Consider the following 21,448-nt stretch of genomic DNA (forward strand, 5'->3'; position numbering starts at 1 on the left):
TTCTTTCTTGGAGTTTAATTCTTTCACATACACTTTAAAATTGGGTTTCGTAAAAAGTACTTTTGGATTTTGACTGATTCTTCACTTACTTTGTAGATTTATTTTGGAGAAAATTAATATTTTTATGCTGCTACCATCTATGATTTAGATCTCATTTGATTTAGATTGTCTATTGCAGTTAATCTTAATAGTAATTTATGTTGGATACATCCTCTGCTAGATTAATACGTTTAAAATCATCTCTGTATCACATATAACATATAAAAACGCTAAACAAATTTATTTGGAACAATGAATGAATCAACTGTGTGAGACAAGAACTTCTTATACATTTCTTGCATATCTCCTAAAGTACTTTCTGCCTAGAATTCCTCATATAATTCATGAGGCAGAATTTTAATATGCTTGAACCTTCAGTCTAAGGCAAGGTGGCTTATCTGTCTACAGACGTGATTCTGCGTTTTAAGTGCTCTATTTGAGGAGCCAGTTGCATTATTACAACCACTTCAACAATAATTTATTGAAAGCCCAGTTTACAGTGATGAACATGGCAGACTTCCCTTTCTGCCCTCCTCCCCCCGTGTCATACAGTTTATGTTTTAATGGGGAGAGAAAATGAATAAAAGTGTGATAGAGTCTGTTGCTAACAGTGTTTCTGGTTAGAGGAGTCTTTTCGGCAAAGGAGGCCTGTGACCTGAGACAGTCAGTCACTTGGGGTATGTACCAAAATGCATATATTGACTCCCTGAATGTCTGCATGGTTGCACCTTAGAAGCTGATACCATAAGACATAAATCTCAAGGACTGGCATCCTGGATATAATATTAAATCTCAAGGACCGGAGTCAAGGTGTAAGCACCTGCAGTTTGGAGAAGTTCATTACCAAGGTAGCAGGCCATGCTCTTGGTTTACATTAAGTATTTATGAGCCCTCATCTTGATCCAGTGTGTCCCGAGGCTGGTGTTTACCTCTTCTTTGACGAAATCCAGTTACTTTTATTTTATTTTTTAAGTGCAAAGGTACATGTGCAGGATATGCAGGTTTGTTACATAGATAAATGTTTTCCATGGTGGTTTGCTGCACCTATCAATCCATCACCTAGACATTGAGCCCAGCATGCATTAGCCCTTTTCCCTAATGCTCTGCACCCCCCACCCTCCCTCAGCAGGCCCCAGTGTGTGTTGTTCCTCTCCTTGTGTCCATGTGTTCTTATTGTTCAGCTCCCACTTTTAAGTAAGTACATGCAGTGTTTTGGTTTTCTGCTCCTGTGTTAGTTTGCTGAGGATAATGGCTTCCAACTTCATTCGTGCCCCTGCAAAGGACATGATCTTGTTCCTTTTTATGGCTGCATAGTATTCCATGGTGTATATGTACCACATTTTCTTTATCCTGTCTATCACTGATGAGCATTTGGGTTAATTCCATGTCTTTGCTATTGTGAATAGTGCTGCAATGAACATATGTCTGCATGTATCACTTTTAAATCCTTTATTCCCTGGGATGTAACATGATGGGGAAAGAAGTCGAAGGGATGAAGAGGCCAGTCTTGAATGCTTTCCACACCCTTTTCTTCACTAATTGTAGCAACATTTTTTTTTTTTTTACCAGTTTTATATAGTATCTATGTGTGTGTATGTTTGTGTGTGCGTATATTGGTGGGAGGAGGTTCTGCTTAAGTTTTCCTCTGATTTATTTCTAAAATAGTTCTGGTACTAAAATAATTTTGAAATTAGAATTTCAAAATTATCATTAGAATAACCCATCTCAACATTTAAATGATTTTTGTACCGGGGAATCAAACGATATGACATTTTCATTTGCTGTTCCTTTCTTCCATTACATTGAAGTGGATATATGCAAAATGGTTCAAAATAAATGAAACTTTTTAATCAGGGTAGAGAAGGCAGAAATTAGATATAAACATCAAAGGCAAATTGTTATGGCATGAGATGATTTTGATTTGTAAATATAGGAGAGATGTAGAAAAATACTAAAGTGTAATTTATAGTGCCAAGAACAGGAGGGCAGAACCGGCCATGGAGAGAAGCATGCAGGGCCAGGGACTGGCTGTTCTGAGTCCTGGACTGCTACCTCAGCCTGGATCTTGCCCCTGACCTCAGGCATTGCCTTTCAGATGTACTGAACAGGTACTATGATTACCACTTTGCAGAATTTATTCTGAGGCCCTAAGATTATCATATGTTCTAGATATTTGTGAGCTGCCAAGTGACATAAGTGCTATGTAATTTTAATCAAATGGGCGGAGTGCATAGATGAAGTATCTGGTGTAAATCTTGATAGGTATATGTGGATTAGGTTAATGATCTCAAGCCCAGAAACAGTCTATAGCCAGTTAAGCAGGAAATAATTTATTGAATAAAGGACTTTGGCTAGCAGAATCGATGAGAAGATTGGAAATCAAGTTCTGGCAATGCCAAGAACCTCAGGTGACAGATAGCAAGGATTACTGGAATAGTCTACTTAAGATATTTCTGCCGGCACCAGACTCTTGATGTTAGGGCCTGGCATAAAGGCACATAATATATTTTTAGTAAAATTGTTGAATGAATGGATAAATGAAAAACATGTGGTAAGTCTTCAGTAAATAAGTGTTAAATGAGTGAGTGAAGGAATAATGAGGCACAGTCACTGCTAGACACTTGCCATTGCTATTTGTGATTAATTTTTCAGTCTGACCTAGGTCCTTAACTCCCTGCCTCTAACTTAAAAGCCCTGACAAGGAGGTTATAATTAAAGTGGCCAAACTCTAGTTCTCAGCAGGGCAGAGAGAAGAAGTACCTGTTCTTAGGTTTCTGCAGTGAGTGATTTGCCTATCACCAAACCGTATACGGATGGGAGGAGTGTTCAGATTCTGATTGTCCAAAAATAGGATCAATGGCCACGCTATTGATTGGATTAGCTTTGTGTTAATTATTTGGAAACAGTGGCAACAAATGTATTTGGTTACTAAAACAGTGTAATCATTTGCTATAGTTTTCCAGTAACAGATGCAAACAATAGATGCAAAGTTGTTCACTATGTTGTAGAAAAATATATTTAATTATTGTATTATTATCCAATGTTATTGCCTCAAATTAAGCACTACATTGTTGCAACAAGAGACATGCAATTCTGGAATCCAAGTAGAATTATTTTCGTTTTTCTTTGAAATGATGTTAAATCAGTTTAGAAAGTAGAAAAATAACCATTGCATGATTTAATTTCTGGTACTAACTGAAGTGGATGACAACAGTGACTAACAGAAGCTTTGCTTAGTAAAATTCAGCTAGCATCTCCTCTTAAATAATTTTAACACATTTTCCAAAATATTGCTAAACCTTTGATGAATTATTTTGGAAAACATGGCTTCATTTGTGCAGAAGCCATTCACATTTTTTAGTATTTCTTTTGAGGATGCCTGTGTTAAAAAAAAGATTCTAATAGTTTGAAAATAGGCTCAGCTCATTTTTCATAGGTCTTGAGGGAGTCTCTAGGAAGTACTTGGAGGTTTTATATACATATAAAAAAGTGTATCAAAGTGTATATGTACTACTTTTTACATAAGTTGGGTTTTTATCATTTCAGGTTTCTCTGTGCACAATGGTGATTTCACACCCTGTGATTTCACAGGGATTTTAAGTTTATGGGATTCAGAAAGCACATGTGTTTTTGGCTGTATCACACTGATATTGCAGTAAACAGATAGCATGTAAATAACTTGTTGATAGGATCACTTAATAAACAATCATGATTCTTCATTCAGTTTGAGACTTAATTTGGGAAAGAGGCGAAATTACAAGAATCAAGGAATAGTATTATGTTTTATAAATTTCAGATGTAACATTTGAGAACTTTATTCTTATTCAGAGGGATTATAAGTGAACTCCCTGTGTTTAAGATGTGCAACATTAATGATAAAAACAAGATCCATTGTATCATTTTTATATAGGGATGTTGGCCCCATGTTAGTGTGGCCTTCTGTTTCTGTAAGGATTCTGGATGTTTCGTTGACATTTTAGGTTGCATCATGAACCCTTGACTTTTATGGTGAAATTGTTACAGAGCAGGTGAATCCCAGTGTTGGGGTGTAGCCTGAGAAGGTTTGCTCAGGAAAGAATTCAAGAGTGAGCTGGTGGTAGAAAAAAGCAGCTTTTCTGAGGCAGGGGTGTTACAGCTCTGTGACTTCTTCTTTAGAGCAGGGGTACCCTGGGCAGTGAGTCAAGAGTAGCAGTTCTGCAGTCATGGTTATACCACTTTTAATTACATGCAAAATAAGGAGCAGACTATTTAGAAATTTCTAGAAAACAGAAGGTAACTTCTGGGCCATTGCCATGGAAAGGGATGGTAGCTTCTGGATATAGCCATGGCAATGGTAAATTGTCTTGGTGCTGGTGGGCGTGTCTTATGGAGAGAAGTTTTCATCACCTCTTCCTTGTTTCTGTCAGTCTTCAGTCTGGTCCAGGCCACCTACTACCTCATTATGAATCCTGAAAAGTCAGGCTGATGGGGCTCCGTATTTTCTATCTTGACTTCTATCAGAGTTGTCCCATCTAATCAGTTGAATATGTCACAGTTCACTTAACTGTTTTTAGTAAGAGTTTCTGTTTTTAAAGCATGTTTGGAAACACTGTCCTATGCAATATATTTTAATCGGCTTCCTCCATATTTTCTTTTTTTAAATAAAGTACAAAGCAGACTTTTATTTTTAGTGATATGGTTTAAAAGATGGGGCCCTGAATAGACCCAAGAAGATATAAATGTCATTTCTCTGAAGACTGCAAATTGCTGAAAGGCCCATATACTTTAAAAATATTATCTATGAAAATATGAAATTATTTAGGTATAAATTACTATATGGTTTTAAGAACAGTCTTAAATATATGTTTCAGAAACAACCAATTTTTATTGTTTTAGAAATGTAGATGTCATAGGTGTTTTTGCAGCACCCTAAGGTGGCAAAAATGCATTGCAGTATTAAGTTGTGCAGTGCTAAGGAAATTGAAACATTGCTGGCTGAGCTCACCTTAGTTATGTAAAACTGTGTTTAGTTGAAAATGTGCATTTTTAAAATATTTTAATTGCACTGTTCATTTATCATCACATTCACATTGGTATATAGGTACACTGTACATTTCTTTAATCTTCTATTAATATTTTCTTTTATTTAAAATCTGGGTTCAACAGTTTGAAGGTGATTAAGTTAATTCCATTGTCATGAGGATGTAATGTCTTTGAGAGTTGGCATATTCTGTTGGTTATCACAGTCTGGACTCAGGCATACCTAAATCTGAGATTCAGTTGTCTTGATGTGTGATCTTAGACAAGATAGTAAGCCTCTCTTTGCTTCATCTCTAAAGTCAGAATTATAACAATGATACCTACCTCATAAAGCTCTTATGAAAAATAAATGATTTAATCGACATATAAATGATTTAGCATCATATATGATTGTTTTTATAATATTCCCCAGTGAGATAATGGTGAGAAGAAGTGGGCATTCATTAATTGCTATATTATACTACTATTGCTTTTCTTATGATAGAACTTTCTACAATCTCCTGAAATATGTATTGTCCCACCTTACAAATAAGGAAACTGATGTCCCATACAAAGATACTTTGATTTGCTAATGCAAGGTATAGAATCAAGACAGTTAAACAATTTGAGTTTTGCTTTTAGAAGGGCAGCTTTGGTTGGAGCAAGAGAAGCTGGCCAAGAGAAATTAGGTAATTTGCCTGGTCTTGGTGAAAGATAATGAACGTCAATAATAGGAGGGTTGGATAAAACTGGTCAAATTTGATGGACATTTTAGTGACAGAATCAACTGAATACTACTGCATGTGATTCAGTGATATGGGAATACTAATGGATCTCTCTTGGATATTTTGAGTCTGAAGTTCCCATGAGATAGCCATATTTAGATGCTCCGTAGACACCTGGAGCTGTAACAAAAAAGACTTCAGTGGAGGTTCTGATTTTGCAAGTAAAGAGCACTAGAATTAATAGTTGAATCCACCAAAGGAGTGCCGAATAAGCAGTAGAGACCAGAGAGCAAAATCCTGATGGCCACCAACATTTAAAAGGTAATTGGAATAATTTGGTGTGGCTAGCAAAATGTTTAAAATGTACTAGGATAGTGAAATAGAGCACAGTAAAGGGAATTGCAAGGAATAGGTAGTCTCTGGCAATATAGTATATTCTAGAGACACCAAATGTTGTTTTTCTTTTTGAGCATAAAATTCAATTCAGCAATTTTGCAATTACACAAGTAGTTATTTCAAGCATGTGCTCACAAAGCACTTTGCTTGAGCTGTACTTCACTATCTGTAAACCTTGTACCTGGTCCTTGCTTCAGGAAGCATTTCATCAAGTTTCTTATGTAATTAAAAGTAATAGATTTTTTTTTTTTTTTTTTGAGACAGGGTCCTGCTTCATCACCCAGCCTGGAGTGCAGTGGAGTCACCTTAACACACTGCAGCCTCAACTCTTGGGCTCAAGAGATCCTCCCACCTCTGCCTACAACTAGCTAGGACCACAGGCATGCACTACCAAGCCTGGATAATTTTTTCATTTGTTTTATAGAGATGAGTTCTCACCATGTTGCTCAGACTGGTTTTGAACTCCTGTGCTCAAGCAGTCTCACCCACCTCAACCTCCCAGATTGCTGGGATTATAGGCATGAACCACTGCACCTCGCCATTTTGAATTACATTATTTTTCTTTCTACATTTTGACTCTACATTCTACATTTAATCATACTACAGCATTATTGAGAATGAGAAGAGCTTGAGAAAACTGCATGATGCACTGCCATTTTCTAAACACAGCTCCTTCTCTTCCCCTTAAGAGTAATTACCACTATTCTCATTTTTATGCAGTCACTTTCTTGCTTTTTTATATTGTTTTATCACCCAGGTATGTGTCTCTAAATATTACAGTTCAGTTTTGCTTTTCTTTTAATGGCTTGTTTTCTTTTAAGCATCTTACGATCTTCAGGTGCCCCAAACATAGCACCTGACGTTCAATACAAAGACATCTCTCTCCCTTTTAAAATTTATCTATTGAAAAAACCAGACCAGGTACGGTGGCTCATGCCTGTGATCTCAGTACTTTTGGAGGCCAAGGCAGGTAGATCACCTGTGGTCAGGAATTCGAGACCAGGCTGCCAACATGGTGAAAGCCCGTCTCTACTAAAAATACAAAAAAATTAGCCAGGCATGGTGGCGGGCACCTAGAATTCCAGCTACTTGGGAGGCTGAGGAAAGAAACTCCCTCTGAAAAACGAGAAAGAGAAAGATGGAAAGAGAAAGGAGAAGAAAGGAAAGAAGGAAAGTAGGGAGAAAGGGAGGGAGGTGGGAGGGAGGGAGGGAGAGGGGGAAAGGATGGAATGAATCTTTTTTTTTGAGTTTGGCAAATTTAGTGAAATTTTATTAAAAAAGAGAAAGGAACAATAGAAAGTAACAGATCATTCTTTTTTTTCTTTTTTTTTTTAGTTTGACAACTTTATTGGTATTTTAGTAAAGACATCTCAGTCATTTCTCTCTCCCAGCTTGACCTTAGATTAATATTTCATTTGGGTCAAGAAAAGAAAATGTAGGAGAGGTATGTTATTTTAACAAACAAGAAAATAAATAAAAATGGATAGTTTGCCTACATTAAAGGTGAAATTCATGTATCCTGATATAATTAAATCATGCAAGAACTAAGAGTTCTACATAAATTTCTATTGTTTTACATGGCGCTTATTCTGAACTTAAATGCTAGTGAACTAAGGGTTAGGAATTTACACAGGCTGTGTGTCTGGAGTTATTACCGTCTAAAAGAGCTCAGAGGGCAGTTACCACCAATAAAACAGTCTGAAGCTGCCTCCAAATATAATACCATAGGAAATTTTGTGGAGATTTTTATACTGTATGTTTCTTTTGTCTGTGACTGTGCTTTTAAAGGTGTGTTTAACTGTCACATTAAAAAAAAAGTTTATATGTAATACAAAAATACAAAAACAAACACCCTACAATACACAGATCTAACAAAGTATATGTGGTGAGATTCCAAAAAATGTTTAAAGATGCATTTTCTTTCCTTCTATTTCAGTATCTAAAATGTGCTTTTCACAAAGCCATTGGTCAATATGTATACATTTAAAATAAACCATATAATTTTTCTGGTAAGAAAGCTGATAGTTAAGTTCAATTCAAATTGTGTTTCACAAGTTAGTAATTTACATCCTTAGACAAAGTTACAGAAAGTGCATTTTTTTGTTTTCCACCTTCATACGAAGTTAAAAATTTTTTTGTATTTATGCCTTTTAAAAAATAAAAATAGCCAAATATATAAACAATATATACATTTAAATTTTTGGTGGTGGTTTGTATTTTAAAAGAAACAGCTTCCTTATGATTTGCCTCAAGTTCTGGTGGAAATTCTTACAGGAATTAGCTAATAAAAAACAAGAGAAGCACATTCAAAATACTGATTTTCTTTGGTAGCAAATGGCTTTTCTTTGAAGAGTAATGAAGATAGACAAGACCCATTAAGGCGAAGTGGGCTATTTCAAATATTCAACAGTTTACATAAAAAAAAATCTTTTTAAGAGCTAAGCATATGGCCGGGCGCGGTGGCTCACGCCTGTAATCCCAGCACTTTGGGAGGCCGAGGCGGGTGGATCACGAGGTCAAGAGATCAAGACCATCCTGGTCAACATGGTGAAACCCCGTCTCTACTAAAAAATACAAAAAATTAGCTGGGCATGGTGGCGTGTGCCTGTAATCCCAGCTACTCAGGAGGCTGAGGCAGGAGAGCTAAGCATATGTATCTGCTGATAGCAATGCAACACCTAGTTTACGAAGACTTGAAACAAAACCAATGCCCATAAGGAATTTTAATTTTATCTAAATTTACTTTCAGTCAGGAGTTCAGTAGCATCTTCCTCCCAATACAATACTCCATCGCTCTGTAAGGCTGTTCCTAGAAGCTCGACAAGTTTAGGTAATAAGGGAGTTAAGAGAGTACTGCTTTGCAGTTTTAAATTGATAGCTTTTTGGTTTGTTTGTTTTTGTTTTTTGAGATAGAGTCTTGCTCTGTTGCCAGGTTGGAGTGAACTGGCACAATCTCGGCTCACTTCAACCTATGCCTCCCAAATTCAAGCAATTCTCCTGCCTCAGCCTCCCAAGTAGCTGGGACTACAGGCACGCACCACCACACCCAGCTACTTTTTTGGTATTTTTAGTAGAGACAGGGTTTCACTTTGCCTGCCTCAGCCTTGCAAAGTGGGAGCTGATGTTGGTTTATCCCTTCCAATATTCTTCATCTTTGTCTTTGCTTCTGGGACTACAGGAGTGAGCCACTGTGCCCAGCCTGGCAATACTTTCTGCTTATTGGGCTAATGGTTGTGTTTAAAAAAACATGCAATTCTCAAAAAGGTACCATTTCTGATTTCTTTATTATCTGTAACCTTTGGAAACTAATCACATGAAACAACAAAATTAGCAAATGTCTTAAAATCTGTATATAAAGCATAAATTACTCTAATTTGAAACTCTCATTTATTAGTGTACCACTCATCTTTTAAAAAAAATGAAAAAGAAAAAAAAAGCAGCTCCAAAGATAGTCTTATACCATTCTTTAAAAAAGTTAAAAGGTTCCTTTTAACTTTACACCTACCCCACACCCCAATTTCAAAACATCATTTAATTGTCTTGGTCATGGACATTTCCAAGATGAGATTTTATATTTTGCTTCCATAGCTGCTGGTTATCAGAAAACCCCTGCTTTCCTTTGTTGAAGGAGTTTGGTCCAGCTGATGTTGGTGTATCCCTTCCTATATTCTTCATCTTCATCTTTGCTTCTGGAGGCATTTCCTCTGGTTCACTATCTTCATCTTCATTAAAAGCTGCTGCTACTGAAAGTTTTTGGAGCAGGAGTTGGAAGAGTTTAAGGCTTGCTTGATCCAAGTTTGATGACATGTCTGATGCTTTCTTTGTTGTGTAACTACCTATGGGAAATCCATACTTGGAGATCTTGGTAGGCTTTGTTGGGAGGTCTGCAGCTTCTTCAGCTGACTGTGTCTCAGTGCTATGACTGGAACTTTCCCCTTCATTACTGGAAGAAACAGTCTTAGTATTCACAGGTTTTGCTGCTTCTTCTTCAGGTCCTCTGGCAGCTACAGCTCGCTGTAACTTTTCAGGACTCTCCTTTCCTGCCTTCCTGTCCACTATTTTCCTCACTGCTACATCCCCTCGTTTATTTTTTTTGTTGTTTTGTTTTGTTTTTTTGAGAAGGAGTTTTGCTCTTGTTGCCCAGGCTGGAGTGCAATGATGCCATGTTGGCCCACTGCAGCCTCCACCTACAGGATTCAAGTAATTCTCCTGCCTCAGCCTCTCAAGTAGCTGTGATTACAGGCATGCGCCACCACGCCTGGCTAATTTTGTATTTTTAGTAGAGATGGGTTTCTTCATGTTGGTCAGGCTGGTCTTGAACTCCTGACCTCAGGTGATCTGCCTGCCTCAGCCTCTCAAAGTACTGGGATTACAGGCGTGAGCCACCCTGCCCTGCCCAGATCATTGATTTTGTAATTTTCCTACAATCTGGATTTTGTTGATTACTTTCATGAAGTGTAGTTTAATGTGTTCTTTCATAATCCCTATTTCCTGTAAACTGGAAATTGGATCCAGAGACATAATCTATTTCAGGAACCTCCTCCAACATCTTTTGTGACAAGATTATAGCCTAGGTAATGGGGTAGTCTTCATCAAGAGAGACATAATTCTGTTTTTGAAATTATTGCAGCAGTTGATGGAAAATGCCTAGATCCATGATTCATTAGGGGTTGCAGCATCATTGTGCTATATTTATATGATTTCTTTTTTTATTTATTTGCTAGAATTTTTCTATAAAGAGAAAGTTTACTTTCTCTTCTGTTTGGTTAGTCAGGTACAGTTAGTGTAGGACAAACAAGGTACATGCTTAATATTTTTTCTTTATTTACTACTGTTGAAAATTAAAGTTAGCTTTATATGTTTTCCGAGAGAGAGAGAGAGATAGAGATAGAGATAGAGATAGAGAGAGAGAGAACGTGTATTGTTTGGAAAGTCAGTGGTTGGGAACCTGAGATTTAAACTGAAGAAAGAAAAGACAAATAGAGGCTTTACTGCTCTTGCTCTAGTGGACCCTCAGCAGAAATCTGGGATACTGGTTTTTTTTTTTAAAAAAGCTTATACTTGCCTACTGGGTCAGAGGTCCTGAAATAATCAGGCTTTGGAATTGGGGTTGGAGTGGAAGTGTGGGGAGTCCTAACCATTCCATCTTTTTCTTTACAATTTCAGGCACAGTGAATTAAACTGACAAAAGATGGATTAGCAAAACAAAAAGCATATTTAATTACGTACAGATGGAAGTTAGAAAAATGTAGCCCAAAGGGGCAGTTAAATTTGGGGGCTTATATGCCATCTTAGTTGGGTAAAGAGAGGGATTGCTTATGGAAAAATGAATGAGTTTTTGGAAAGATAAATGAGCAATTTAGATAACAGGTGGAAGATGTGATAGTTTTGTGACAGTGTCTGTTTAGGTGTGGTGTGAAGACATCATTTTCAGTGATAAGAGTTCATCTTCCTTGTTACTCCTAGGGAGGGATTTATGGCAGTGGAGGTTTTTTGGAGTTCCTTTGAAAAGCTCTGCTTTTGGTCAGAGAATAGATTTCAGGAACTCAAATGCCTTGTGCTCAAAAATAATTTGTATGCTATCCTGGCATATTTTGGACCCTTCAATGTGTGTGTGTGTGTGTGTTTGTGTGTTTGTGTGTGTGTGTTGTTTTCCTTTTAAGATAAGCACCTCATGAATTCATACTGATATTTGAAATTTAGTTAAAATTCAGAACTACAGGATGCTTATTTAAATTCTCTGTTCCATACTTATGTCTATATCCAGTCCCTACAGGTCCTTTTTTTTTTTTTTTTTTTTTTTTGAGACAGAGTCTTGCTCTGTTGGCCAGGCTGGAGTGCAATGGTGTGATCTTGGCTCACTGCAACCTCTGCCTCCTGGGTCCAAGCCGTTCTCTGCCTCAGCCTCCCAAGTAGCTGGAATTACAGGTGCCTGCCACCACGCCTGGCTATTTTTTTTTTTTTTTTTTTTTTTGTAGTTTTAGTACAGACTGGGTTTCATCATCTTGGCCAGGCTCATCTTGAACTCCTTCTTGTGATCCACTCACCTTAATCTCCCAAAGTGCTGGGATTGCAGGCATGAGCCATGGAGCCCGGCCAGGTTCCTAAGACTAGGAATGGTTAGAATATAATATATCACTCTAATCCATGTTACACACAAAACATTCTTGTAATAACTACCAACAACATGATTACTCAAAAGTGTTAAAACAGGCACTCCACTGTCACCCTTGAATGTGTGTTTGTGTTTACAGTTGTGCTGTTTTTACACTGTCAGAGCATAGGGCTCATGTTTTAGGGTACTCTCTACCCTATATCCTGCTCACTACAGAGCTTAAGGAGATAAATATCACAGTCTTAGGGTTTTTTTTGACTGTGTTAATGTTGGATGAAAACTTTTCTTTAGGTGTGCATATGAAAGGGAGTAAGAAAGGGAACCACCTATGTTGATAGAGGAATAATTCTTCACATGAATGTTACATTAAGAAACTGTGAATAAAGCACTACTGTTAGTAAAGATTTTGTATATTAGATTCCTCCAAATGTAACTTTAATATTTTGTCTTCTTTTGTGCCTATAGAACATTCTAGTATGCCAGTAGAAAAAAATATCACTTTAGAAAGGCCTTCTAACATAAAACTCACATGCCAGTTCACAACATCTGGGGATCTGAATGCAGTAAATGTGACTTGGAAAAAAGACGGTGAGCTACTTGAGAATAATTATCTTGTCAATGCAACAGGAACCACCCTATATACCCAGTACAGGTGAGTATACAAATTTTAACCTACCTTTCTCATCAAAAGTAGCTTAATTCTAAATATTTTTGCTGATGCAGCATTCTTTCCTTTGCATCCACTTGAATGTTATGCTAATGTTTGCATATTTACAGAATTATTTCTATTTTTAAATTTTCATTAATGGTTAAATCTTTTTATTTTCATTAAGAAGGTTTGAGAACTAAGCCTATACTAATAACTTCAATTATCTTTAGGTTCACCATCATTAATAGCAAACAAATGGGAAGTTATTCTTGTTTCTTTCAAGAGGAAAAGGAACAAAAGGGAACATTTAATTTCAAAGGTCAGTATTAATGACTTGAGGAATAGTTAATGACTTCAGCATTATGTTCTTAGATTTTGCAATCCTGTAATTTTAAAATTATTTTTATAATAATAAACATAAGGTAGCTGAAAGAGAATCATATGCTTTGCAGAGTCACAAGAGGCAACCTTGAAAATAGTCTTGTCTCCCTGCCAAGTCCACTTCTTGCCTGCTTTTATGCCTCAATTTACAGCACAGGTTTTAGTTTAAAAGGCCAGCCTACCAGATTATTGGGGAATTATATCAGTTGCCTGAATTTCTTTATTTATTTATCCCTCTAAATTCATAGCTTTTGTAATAGTCCTCCAGATTTCTAAGTTATTGTCCTCCCAGCCTCTGAGAACGTGGGTTGGTGTTCTATATTCATAGCTCCAGGACATGGGTTTTTAGGATCCATAAAACTTAAAAATAATATGGAGATGCACAAAGGGTTGCCAACTTTTTAATCTCACCAAGTAAGGAAGTTTAAAGGTACATAAAAGCCCCAGAATATCATCCACATTTCTCCTCCTTGGAAACAAACAAATTAAAATATCTTATTGTTACTGTCATTAAACCAAAACTCAAGAAGGTCTCAGTCTCATAATAAAGACTAGTTGTTTGAGTTAAATAATTACTATGAAAAACCCAGTATTTTGTGGTAATTAGTGAACCACAGTACCCATGCTGGTATTTGGGAAATGAAATCTGTTGCCATATTGACTGTGTTGGACTCTGCTTTGCACTAATTTCCCAGGTAACATGAAGAGTGTTCTCTACTTTTCCTAGAAATCCTGAAGTCCAACTGTCTTCTGTGACAGAATGTGGATGCTATCCTCAGGGCTCCAACAATAGCAGAATGGTTTGCTTCACCGTTTCTGTGATCTAATGGTTCACTCCTGTATCCCTCACTGCATCCCTTCTGCACTCACAGACTCATTTTCTTCTTATGGTTTTGTAATTGTTTCAATGTGGTGAATATAATAAATTATTTTGTTTATATATCTTGGTTTCTCCAAAAGCAGAAACTAGTATCATTCTTTGATTAGTTTAATAATGTATATTCTTTCTTAACCTTTCCCCCTTTATCTGCCTTTAACTTAGTGAAGGACCAGATAACACCATATACATTTCCTTTCAGTTTTTTTCCTTCTCCATTTCATTTTTCCCTCCTCTGCCCCATCTACCCTAACCCTCCTCTTTGCTTAATCTCTCTTTTCCTTTCTCTGTCTTCTCCTGTCCTTTCTTCCCTCTTACCTTTCGAGTTCATTTCCTTCCCTCCCTTCCTTCCTCCTTCCTTCTTTTTTCCCTCTCTTTCTGTTTCTTTTTGCTTTCTTCCCAATGAGCAAAAATAATACTAAATACATACACAATTTTAGTGAACATATTTTATTGAGTTTTTAAAAAATATGTAAGGAAGGCCTACAGATCCTGAGGAAATGCTCACAGAATCTTGTGACTTAAAGTGCTCCCAAGATATTCAACTTTAAACACTGTTTTCATTTTTTTTTTCTAAGACATTGTGCTCTGGAAATATATACTAGTCATACCTGCTTTAAATATTGAAGATAATACATTTTTCTTGTAAGTTTTCATTATTACTTAAATTATTGTGTGGAAGTGTGGATCATTCTTGTGTTTAATCATTATTGTGTGGATCATTCTTGTGTTTAATGTGAAGATTAACAAGCATTTTACTTTTCAACATACCAATATGTTGAATGCCAGGTATTGGTAGGGAAGGCCTCTTGACAGCTGTTTTGAGATAACTAAGCTGATTTTGGCTGGTGTCAGAAGCATTGACCCAAGGCCTAGAATTTAAATCAAGGCTTTAAGGAAAGCACAGAATCACTGAATATTTACTTTTTTTCTTTTCTACTTGTCTTGAAGCAGTTTAGGTTAGCTACTTTGTTTTTAATGCCCATTTAACATTAATGTAACTTTTAAGTATGTATTATATCTTGAAGATATTTATAAAATTAGTAAGTTGGGTCCTTTCAAATCTTCTTTGGTAAAATAATAATTCTCTGTAATTCATCTAAATTGAATATTGCTTGGAGAAATAATTTTACTTGAGTAGAATTTAAAGACATCTGCATATTATATTATAGTTATTTAATAGGTCTGAAAGGCTTATAACATGATGTTTATTTTTATAACTGTCCTATTATTTCTCCATATGGTTTACTTATGGTTTTTCCTAAGAATAATAATTATCTTTTCTTAGAAGCATTACAGCTGCATGTGGATGAAAAGCCTGTTTTATTCTCTATTTTAAATGAAGCCAAAGATGAATTTTTCTGCCATTGACTACATGAGCCACCTATAGTGCATGAGCCAGAGCCTTCAGAACAATTGATCAGCAAAGTCCCTGCTTCTGTCTTTATGGGAACCAGCTAATTTACTGCTATAAGATTGTAAAAGGTGCTCCAGATTACTGATTAGTTCAATGCACAAAAGCCTGCTGACTTTATGTGTTTAATTGTTGATACCAGGACAGAAGAGACAGCAAAAGTGTACACTGGAAGCTTGTGACTGCTAATACGTTGCTGATTACTTGTCACCCAAGAAAGAGAAAGTTGAGTGATGGTCTGTAGTGTTTCTCAGTAGTGGGTCAAATATTCTGAGTAGTTGCTGAAAGCTTCCATGATATTTATCAATGTTAAAATCTCTTAGTAGACAGTATGCAGAAATTTAATTTTTCTTCCAAAAAGAACTTTTTGGAAGTCATGATAAGATTTTGATAGTACCAAATGCAATGAAGTTCTTTTTGGAAGTCAAGATGAGATTTTGATAGTACCTAATGCAATGAAGCCTGCATGACTCAGCTATCTGTCTTTCCCTGGAAGTATCTAAAAATTCAAAGTATGGAAAGGTAACATAATAGAATCAGTTGGGACTTCAGCCCTGAATCCCACTGTTGAAGTATAGTTAGCTGTCTTTGACTATTTGAAGTAATCTTTTTTCCTAATTTGGCGACACCTAAAAGTCTTTGAACCAACATGACATTTAGGCCAATTTGTCCTAGTTTATGAATATACAAATATAGTCTCCAATTTTACAACTCCAGAGAGCTGTTACTTTCACTGGATAGATCCGAACCCCATCTTCCTAGACACTAGCCTGAATCAGCAATTTCACCATCTTCGAACCTGGTTTATTCCAACTCCAGCACTCTTATGCATCCTACTTTAGGCAAAATCTGAAAAGGTCACTAGGGCACATTAGAATACTATCTCACTGCCGTTATATTAATAAATATTTCCAAATATAAGCTGTGGCCCCAAACCCCACAATAGTTCAAACAAATGTCATGTTCCATAAACATGGTACCTTTTATAATTTAAATTCACACTGCTGTTGTTAACCATATATAGCAGAACAAAAGTATGATTTGTTGTATTTTAGTCATTTAATCAAGAAAACTGAAGAGATGGCAAGGAAACAGAATTTTGGTCTCAACTTTTCCATGTTATCAGTAGTCATTGTCAGTTACCTGCAGTTTACAGCCTGATCTTAATATTTAGTTGGGATGATTTAATAGCAAAGTCATGTGTTCCTCATCAGATCTCATAAAATGCTCAGCTTTCCTGGAAAGCACCTTGCAGCTTCCAGTATGCTTCCCAAGCAGGTGACTTTGAGGCATACAGAAAAGCAGTGTATGTTCTGCCAGGTTTTTCCCCAAGATTACCTTTCTTCCACATTTTACTCTTAGCCTGTGGGTACATTTCAGCATTTTGAACCTATTTCAACACATATTTTCCTGCTAAAGCATGACTCAACTGCCAGAAAGAAAGATGTAGAGATTGAGAAATAGGATCTCTGCGAGAAAAACAACCTGGGAAAGCGGAAACTGTGCCCTTAACTACTTAGTGTCCAACATAAGCCTGCACTTCAAAGCAGTGTTTAAGGCTAGTTGAACAGGGCTCTAGACGTCATTGCACCAATAATGCAATAATGCTTCTTGTGCCTCTCTTTCACCTGGAACTCAGAAGTGTGGCTGCCCTTCCTCTGCGGTTGTAGGGAACCTTGTGGCTTTAGTAAATAATCTCTATTTTAGCCAGGCTCCAATTTCTGCTTATCTGCAGGTCTTTAGCTGACATGATGTTTTCCCTACTGGCAAACTAAACATATAAATGAAAAAAGTAAATACACAAACACACACATGTGTACACACACAGGCACACAAAACTAAAAAGCAAAAACCTGCTAAAATTAGAAAAAGTAAAACAAAAAAAATCAACAAAGTAATGTTTGTTGATGAGTCTACCTACGTTTTCAGTGTAAGTTTACCTTCTGTAATACAACCTTCAAGGTCAGTCAGAAGGATCTGATTGCATCGTAGGATTTTCATTATACTGCTTATGCTCATATATTTTAATATTCTTTACCAAGTTATTTACATCCTTAGACATAATAAAATAAACTTCAAGAAAAGTTCATTTTTTCTAAATTCAGTGCTCATTTGTATTCTGTTTCTAATGGAATGTACTTCAAACTTTCTTGACTAGGAAATTTATCATAATAGATATTAGTATATATATATTTTTACAAAACCACATGAAAGTATAAATCTTATTTTCTTTCTTGCACTGTTCTCTTTCTTAATTTTCCCTTGTTCCTTGTTCCCACCTTCTCCAACTCTTTGCTGGCTCCTCATAAATTAGTATCAACTAAAGATTTCCTATCCTGGAAGTTTTATCTTCTCACTCAAATGCTACCTAAGGTTAAAACTTTGAAGAACATAATTATTGTAAGATAGCTTAGTAGGTGGGAAGAAAGAACAGGTTTGAAAACATGAAGCCTCTTTCTTATCCAAAACATGTAACTTATCCCAAAAGTAACAGTACTTTGTTGTTAGGCTCAATAATAGAAGACCTTCCATTTCTATACATTGGAGACAATTACATTGAAGCTATCTATTATTACTGCTCCTACTAGTTTCATTTATATATAACTTAAAGTGTATAAAATAATGTATTAATGAAAAAATTAAAGGAGACAATATCAACAAATTTAATACATTTCCTTTGCCTAAACTCTTTCAGTAGCATACATTTCTCTGTTTTATTCTTAGTTCCTGAACTTCATGGGAAAAACAAGCCATTGATCTCTTATGTGGGGGATTCTACTGTCTTGACATGTAAATGTCAAAATTGTGTTCCTTTAAATTGGACCTGGTACCGCAGTAATGGGAGTGTACAGGTAAGATATTTCCTTGATTTGAAGAAAACCAAAAAGGCGCTATTTATTTAATAAATAAGAAGATTGTAACAGACTCAACTTTCCTAAGATGATTTATAGTTTTGCTATCTTCTTCTTTAGCATGTATTCATAAAGAGCAGTGATCAGTGGAGTTGTCATTTGATGGTTTTGGGCATGTTTACATTGTACATATGAAGGTACTCTTCATGTTTCCTTATCTGGCACTTTGTTTTTTAGGTTTAACAATTTATATTATTTGAAAAGAAGTTACATTTCATGTATAGTTGCCATGTTTAGAAATAACCCTATCAGAAAAGATTCTTTTTGAAAATCATTCCATGAACATAACTAGAAAAAATGCTAGCCACCTTTTTGGGCTTCTGCTCCTGAATTGTCTGATAGAATGCAAAATAATGGTACTATTTGAGAAAGGAATGAAAACTTTTTAACTTAAACTTACATCTTGGGTTCTATCAGTAAGTGCCATTTTTTTGTAGCCTTTAAGATACCTGACAGAAGCCGAATAATTTTAATTCCTTTTTTGGTAAGAGAAATGGCTATTCAAAGAGCTGATACTAAGAAAAACATGAGTATTTTGTAAATAATTTCTGCTTTCCTGTCTTCTTTCCAAATAGCATCTAATGGCAGGGAAATTTAGGAATTGTCCTTTAAGAGACACCCTTCTTTTGCCCTGGTGCTAATAAGCATTATAATCAAAGTTCCATTAAAGGTGAGCTATAATTCTAGAAGGAACATATGAGAGAGTGTAGATGTTACAATGAAATATTAAATTTCTTTTTAGACAGAACTGGTGTTATTATAGACTATTGTTGGATGACAGATAAAGGACTCAGAAGGGAATGTGACTGATTCTATGGCAACAGGTTTAGTTTTTCAATGAAATAGCTCCAACCAAATCCCATAGATACAGACCTAAGCCATACCTCCTTCTGCTTGTCTTCTGATGGATGTTGAGGAAAGGCAATCATTGTGTATATGTAATTTTTTTAAAGTGTAAATTTGTAAAAACAAATGTTAACTGTGGTATTTGAAATACACAGCTTTATTTATTGATATGTATGTGATACAACAATACATGAAAAATATTAGCCTCCATCTAATTATATCAGATGTTGAAAATGTCATTTTAGATGTACCGGTGCTTCTGTCCATTTCTTTTCTAGTAATTATCCTCTTAATTTGACTCTAAGCATGAGTTGTATTAGGGTGTGAGAAAAGTTCATGGAGCAGGGCATAGGTCAAAATTTTAGCGCAAATGCCTATTCAAATATAGACCAACCATGTGCATCAGAAGCAGCAGTGTACTTATTAACAATATAGTACTTTGATTGATCAGCTGTGATCAGTCAGTACCAAACATCCCAGACAGTGCTGTGAACATGGTACCAGATCGCTGTAATTTTTTTTGCACAAATAGTATACTCACAGACAGTTCTTTCTTGGATAAACTCTGTGAATATATGAATCCAGATCAGTGTTTATTGAACAGTACAGTTGAATGATGGAGCAGGGAAAGCATCCAATGGCTTGGGAATAAAATTTAATTTAAATAGATTAAATAAAACAGCCCTAAATAGCTTAGTATGGCACCTTGTGAGGCTGTGGAAAACCCAGGAAATCTTAGAAGCCACCTTACCTGAGAGACAAAGAAATTCATATATGTAAAGATAGAAGGTGTGCTGTTCACTTTGGACCCTAGGCCCACAGAGGGTTCCCTCTAGTCTATCTATATCAGCTCCAAAGACCTGAACATTTCATCTTCATTTCCAGCCTGGGGAAATCCCATTGTCTGGATGAGTGAGTTTCCTTTATAGGAATGATCAGAAATAGTAGCTTCAAGGGTGGTAGTTGTTTGAATGTGTGCCTGTGCTTGTGAAGAAAAAAGTACTTTGATGAAGGCACTAGGCAAGGATAGGAATGTGAGACTCAGATGACTGGGCTTTTTCTGTTTTTAATTCTTATGTAATATTTAGCCATGATGACCTACTTGCTTCTTTGTAGTTTTAAAGATTCAGTGCTAAATCCTTACAGCAATGTATACATCTTTTCTTCGCTCCCTGGGAGATCAGACTCTAATAAGACTTAAGTCTGTTATAAATAACCTCTCACACATTTTAATATGCCTTTCTCTAGTAAACAACTTTGTTGGCATTATCTTAGAGCTTTCACTCAAAAACTGTATCATGTATCTTTTACGTATTGTGATAGGAATGGATTTTAATGTCTCCTTATATTAGGTTCCTGTTGGTGTTCAAATGAATAAGTATGTGATCAATGAAACATATGCTAATGAAACAAAGCTGAAGATAAAACAACTGTTGGAGGAAGATGGGGGATCTTACTGGTGCCGTGCGCTCTTCCAGTTAGGCGAGAGTGAAGGACACGTTGAGCTTGTGGTGCTGAGCTATTTGGTGCCCCTCAAACCATTTTTTGCAATAGTGGCTGAGGTGGTTCTTTTAGTGGCCATCATTCTGCTTTGTGAAAAGTACACCCAAAAGAACAAGAAGCACTCAGGTGGGATTTCTTTATTTTAGAAAATAATATCAGTTAATTATAAGTATCATTTACTTATGATTTGGATTATTATTTGATACATTGCAATGACTTTAGGATTTTTGGGGAAAAATATTAATTTTCTTATGTGGAGCAGTATTGGTGACAGTGAGCTAGGAACATGTATCAATGATCTTTCTGTTTCAGTTTCTGTAAAAACTTAGTATTAAAAGTGCCTTTTTTTCTATCTCTTCCCCATCCCGCCCTCCCCTTTTTTGGTGCTACTGGTACTAAGCACCAATTAGTTGACATGTATTCTGGCACTGGAATATTAGAAAAAATCTGTGATAGCTTAATATCAAAGATCTCAAAGAAACCATTTTTCTTTCACTTAGATAATCATTCAAAATATTTTATTAACCATTTCAAACTTCCTCATCAAAGAGAGACTGTCCTGGCTGGGTGCGGTGGATTATGCCTATAATCCC

General features: G+C 36.1%; 1 protein-coding gene and 1 pseudogene across 2 annotated transcripts in view; one reads left to right on the forward strand and one right to left on the reverse strand.

Annotated features, from left to right (window-relative positions):
- Nucleotides 1-21,448, forward strand: part of EMB (embigin) — a 67,964-nt gene that overhangs the window by 26,681 nt on the left and 19,835 nt on the right. For both annotated transcript variants that reach the window (XM_054252260.2, XM_008992087.5), the window contains exons 3-6: nt 12,739-12,925; nt 13,153-13,241; nt 18,319-18,446; nt 20,705-20,981. In XM_054252260.2, coding sequence (XP_054108235.2) covers nt 12,739-12,925; nt 13,153-13,241; nt 18,319-18,446; nt 20,705-20,981 — 681 coding nt within the window. The remainder of the gene's footprint in view (nt 1-12,738; nt 12,926-13,152; nt 13,242-18,318; nt 18,447-20,704; nt 20,982-21,448) is intronic.
- LOC108588377 (PEST proteolytic signal-containing nuclear protein pseudogene) lies at nt 9,690-11,448 on the reverse strand (annotated as a pseudogene).

The sequence above is a fragment of the Callithrix jacchus genome, chromosome 2, assembly GCF_049354715.1.
Source record: "Callithrix jacchus isolate 240 chromosome 2, calJac240_pri, whole genome shotgun sequence".
NCBI lineage: Eukaryota > Metazoa > Chordata > Mammalia > Primates > Cebidae > Callithrix > Callithrix jacchus.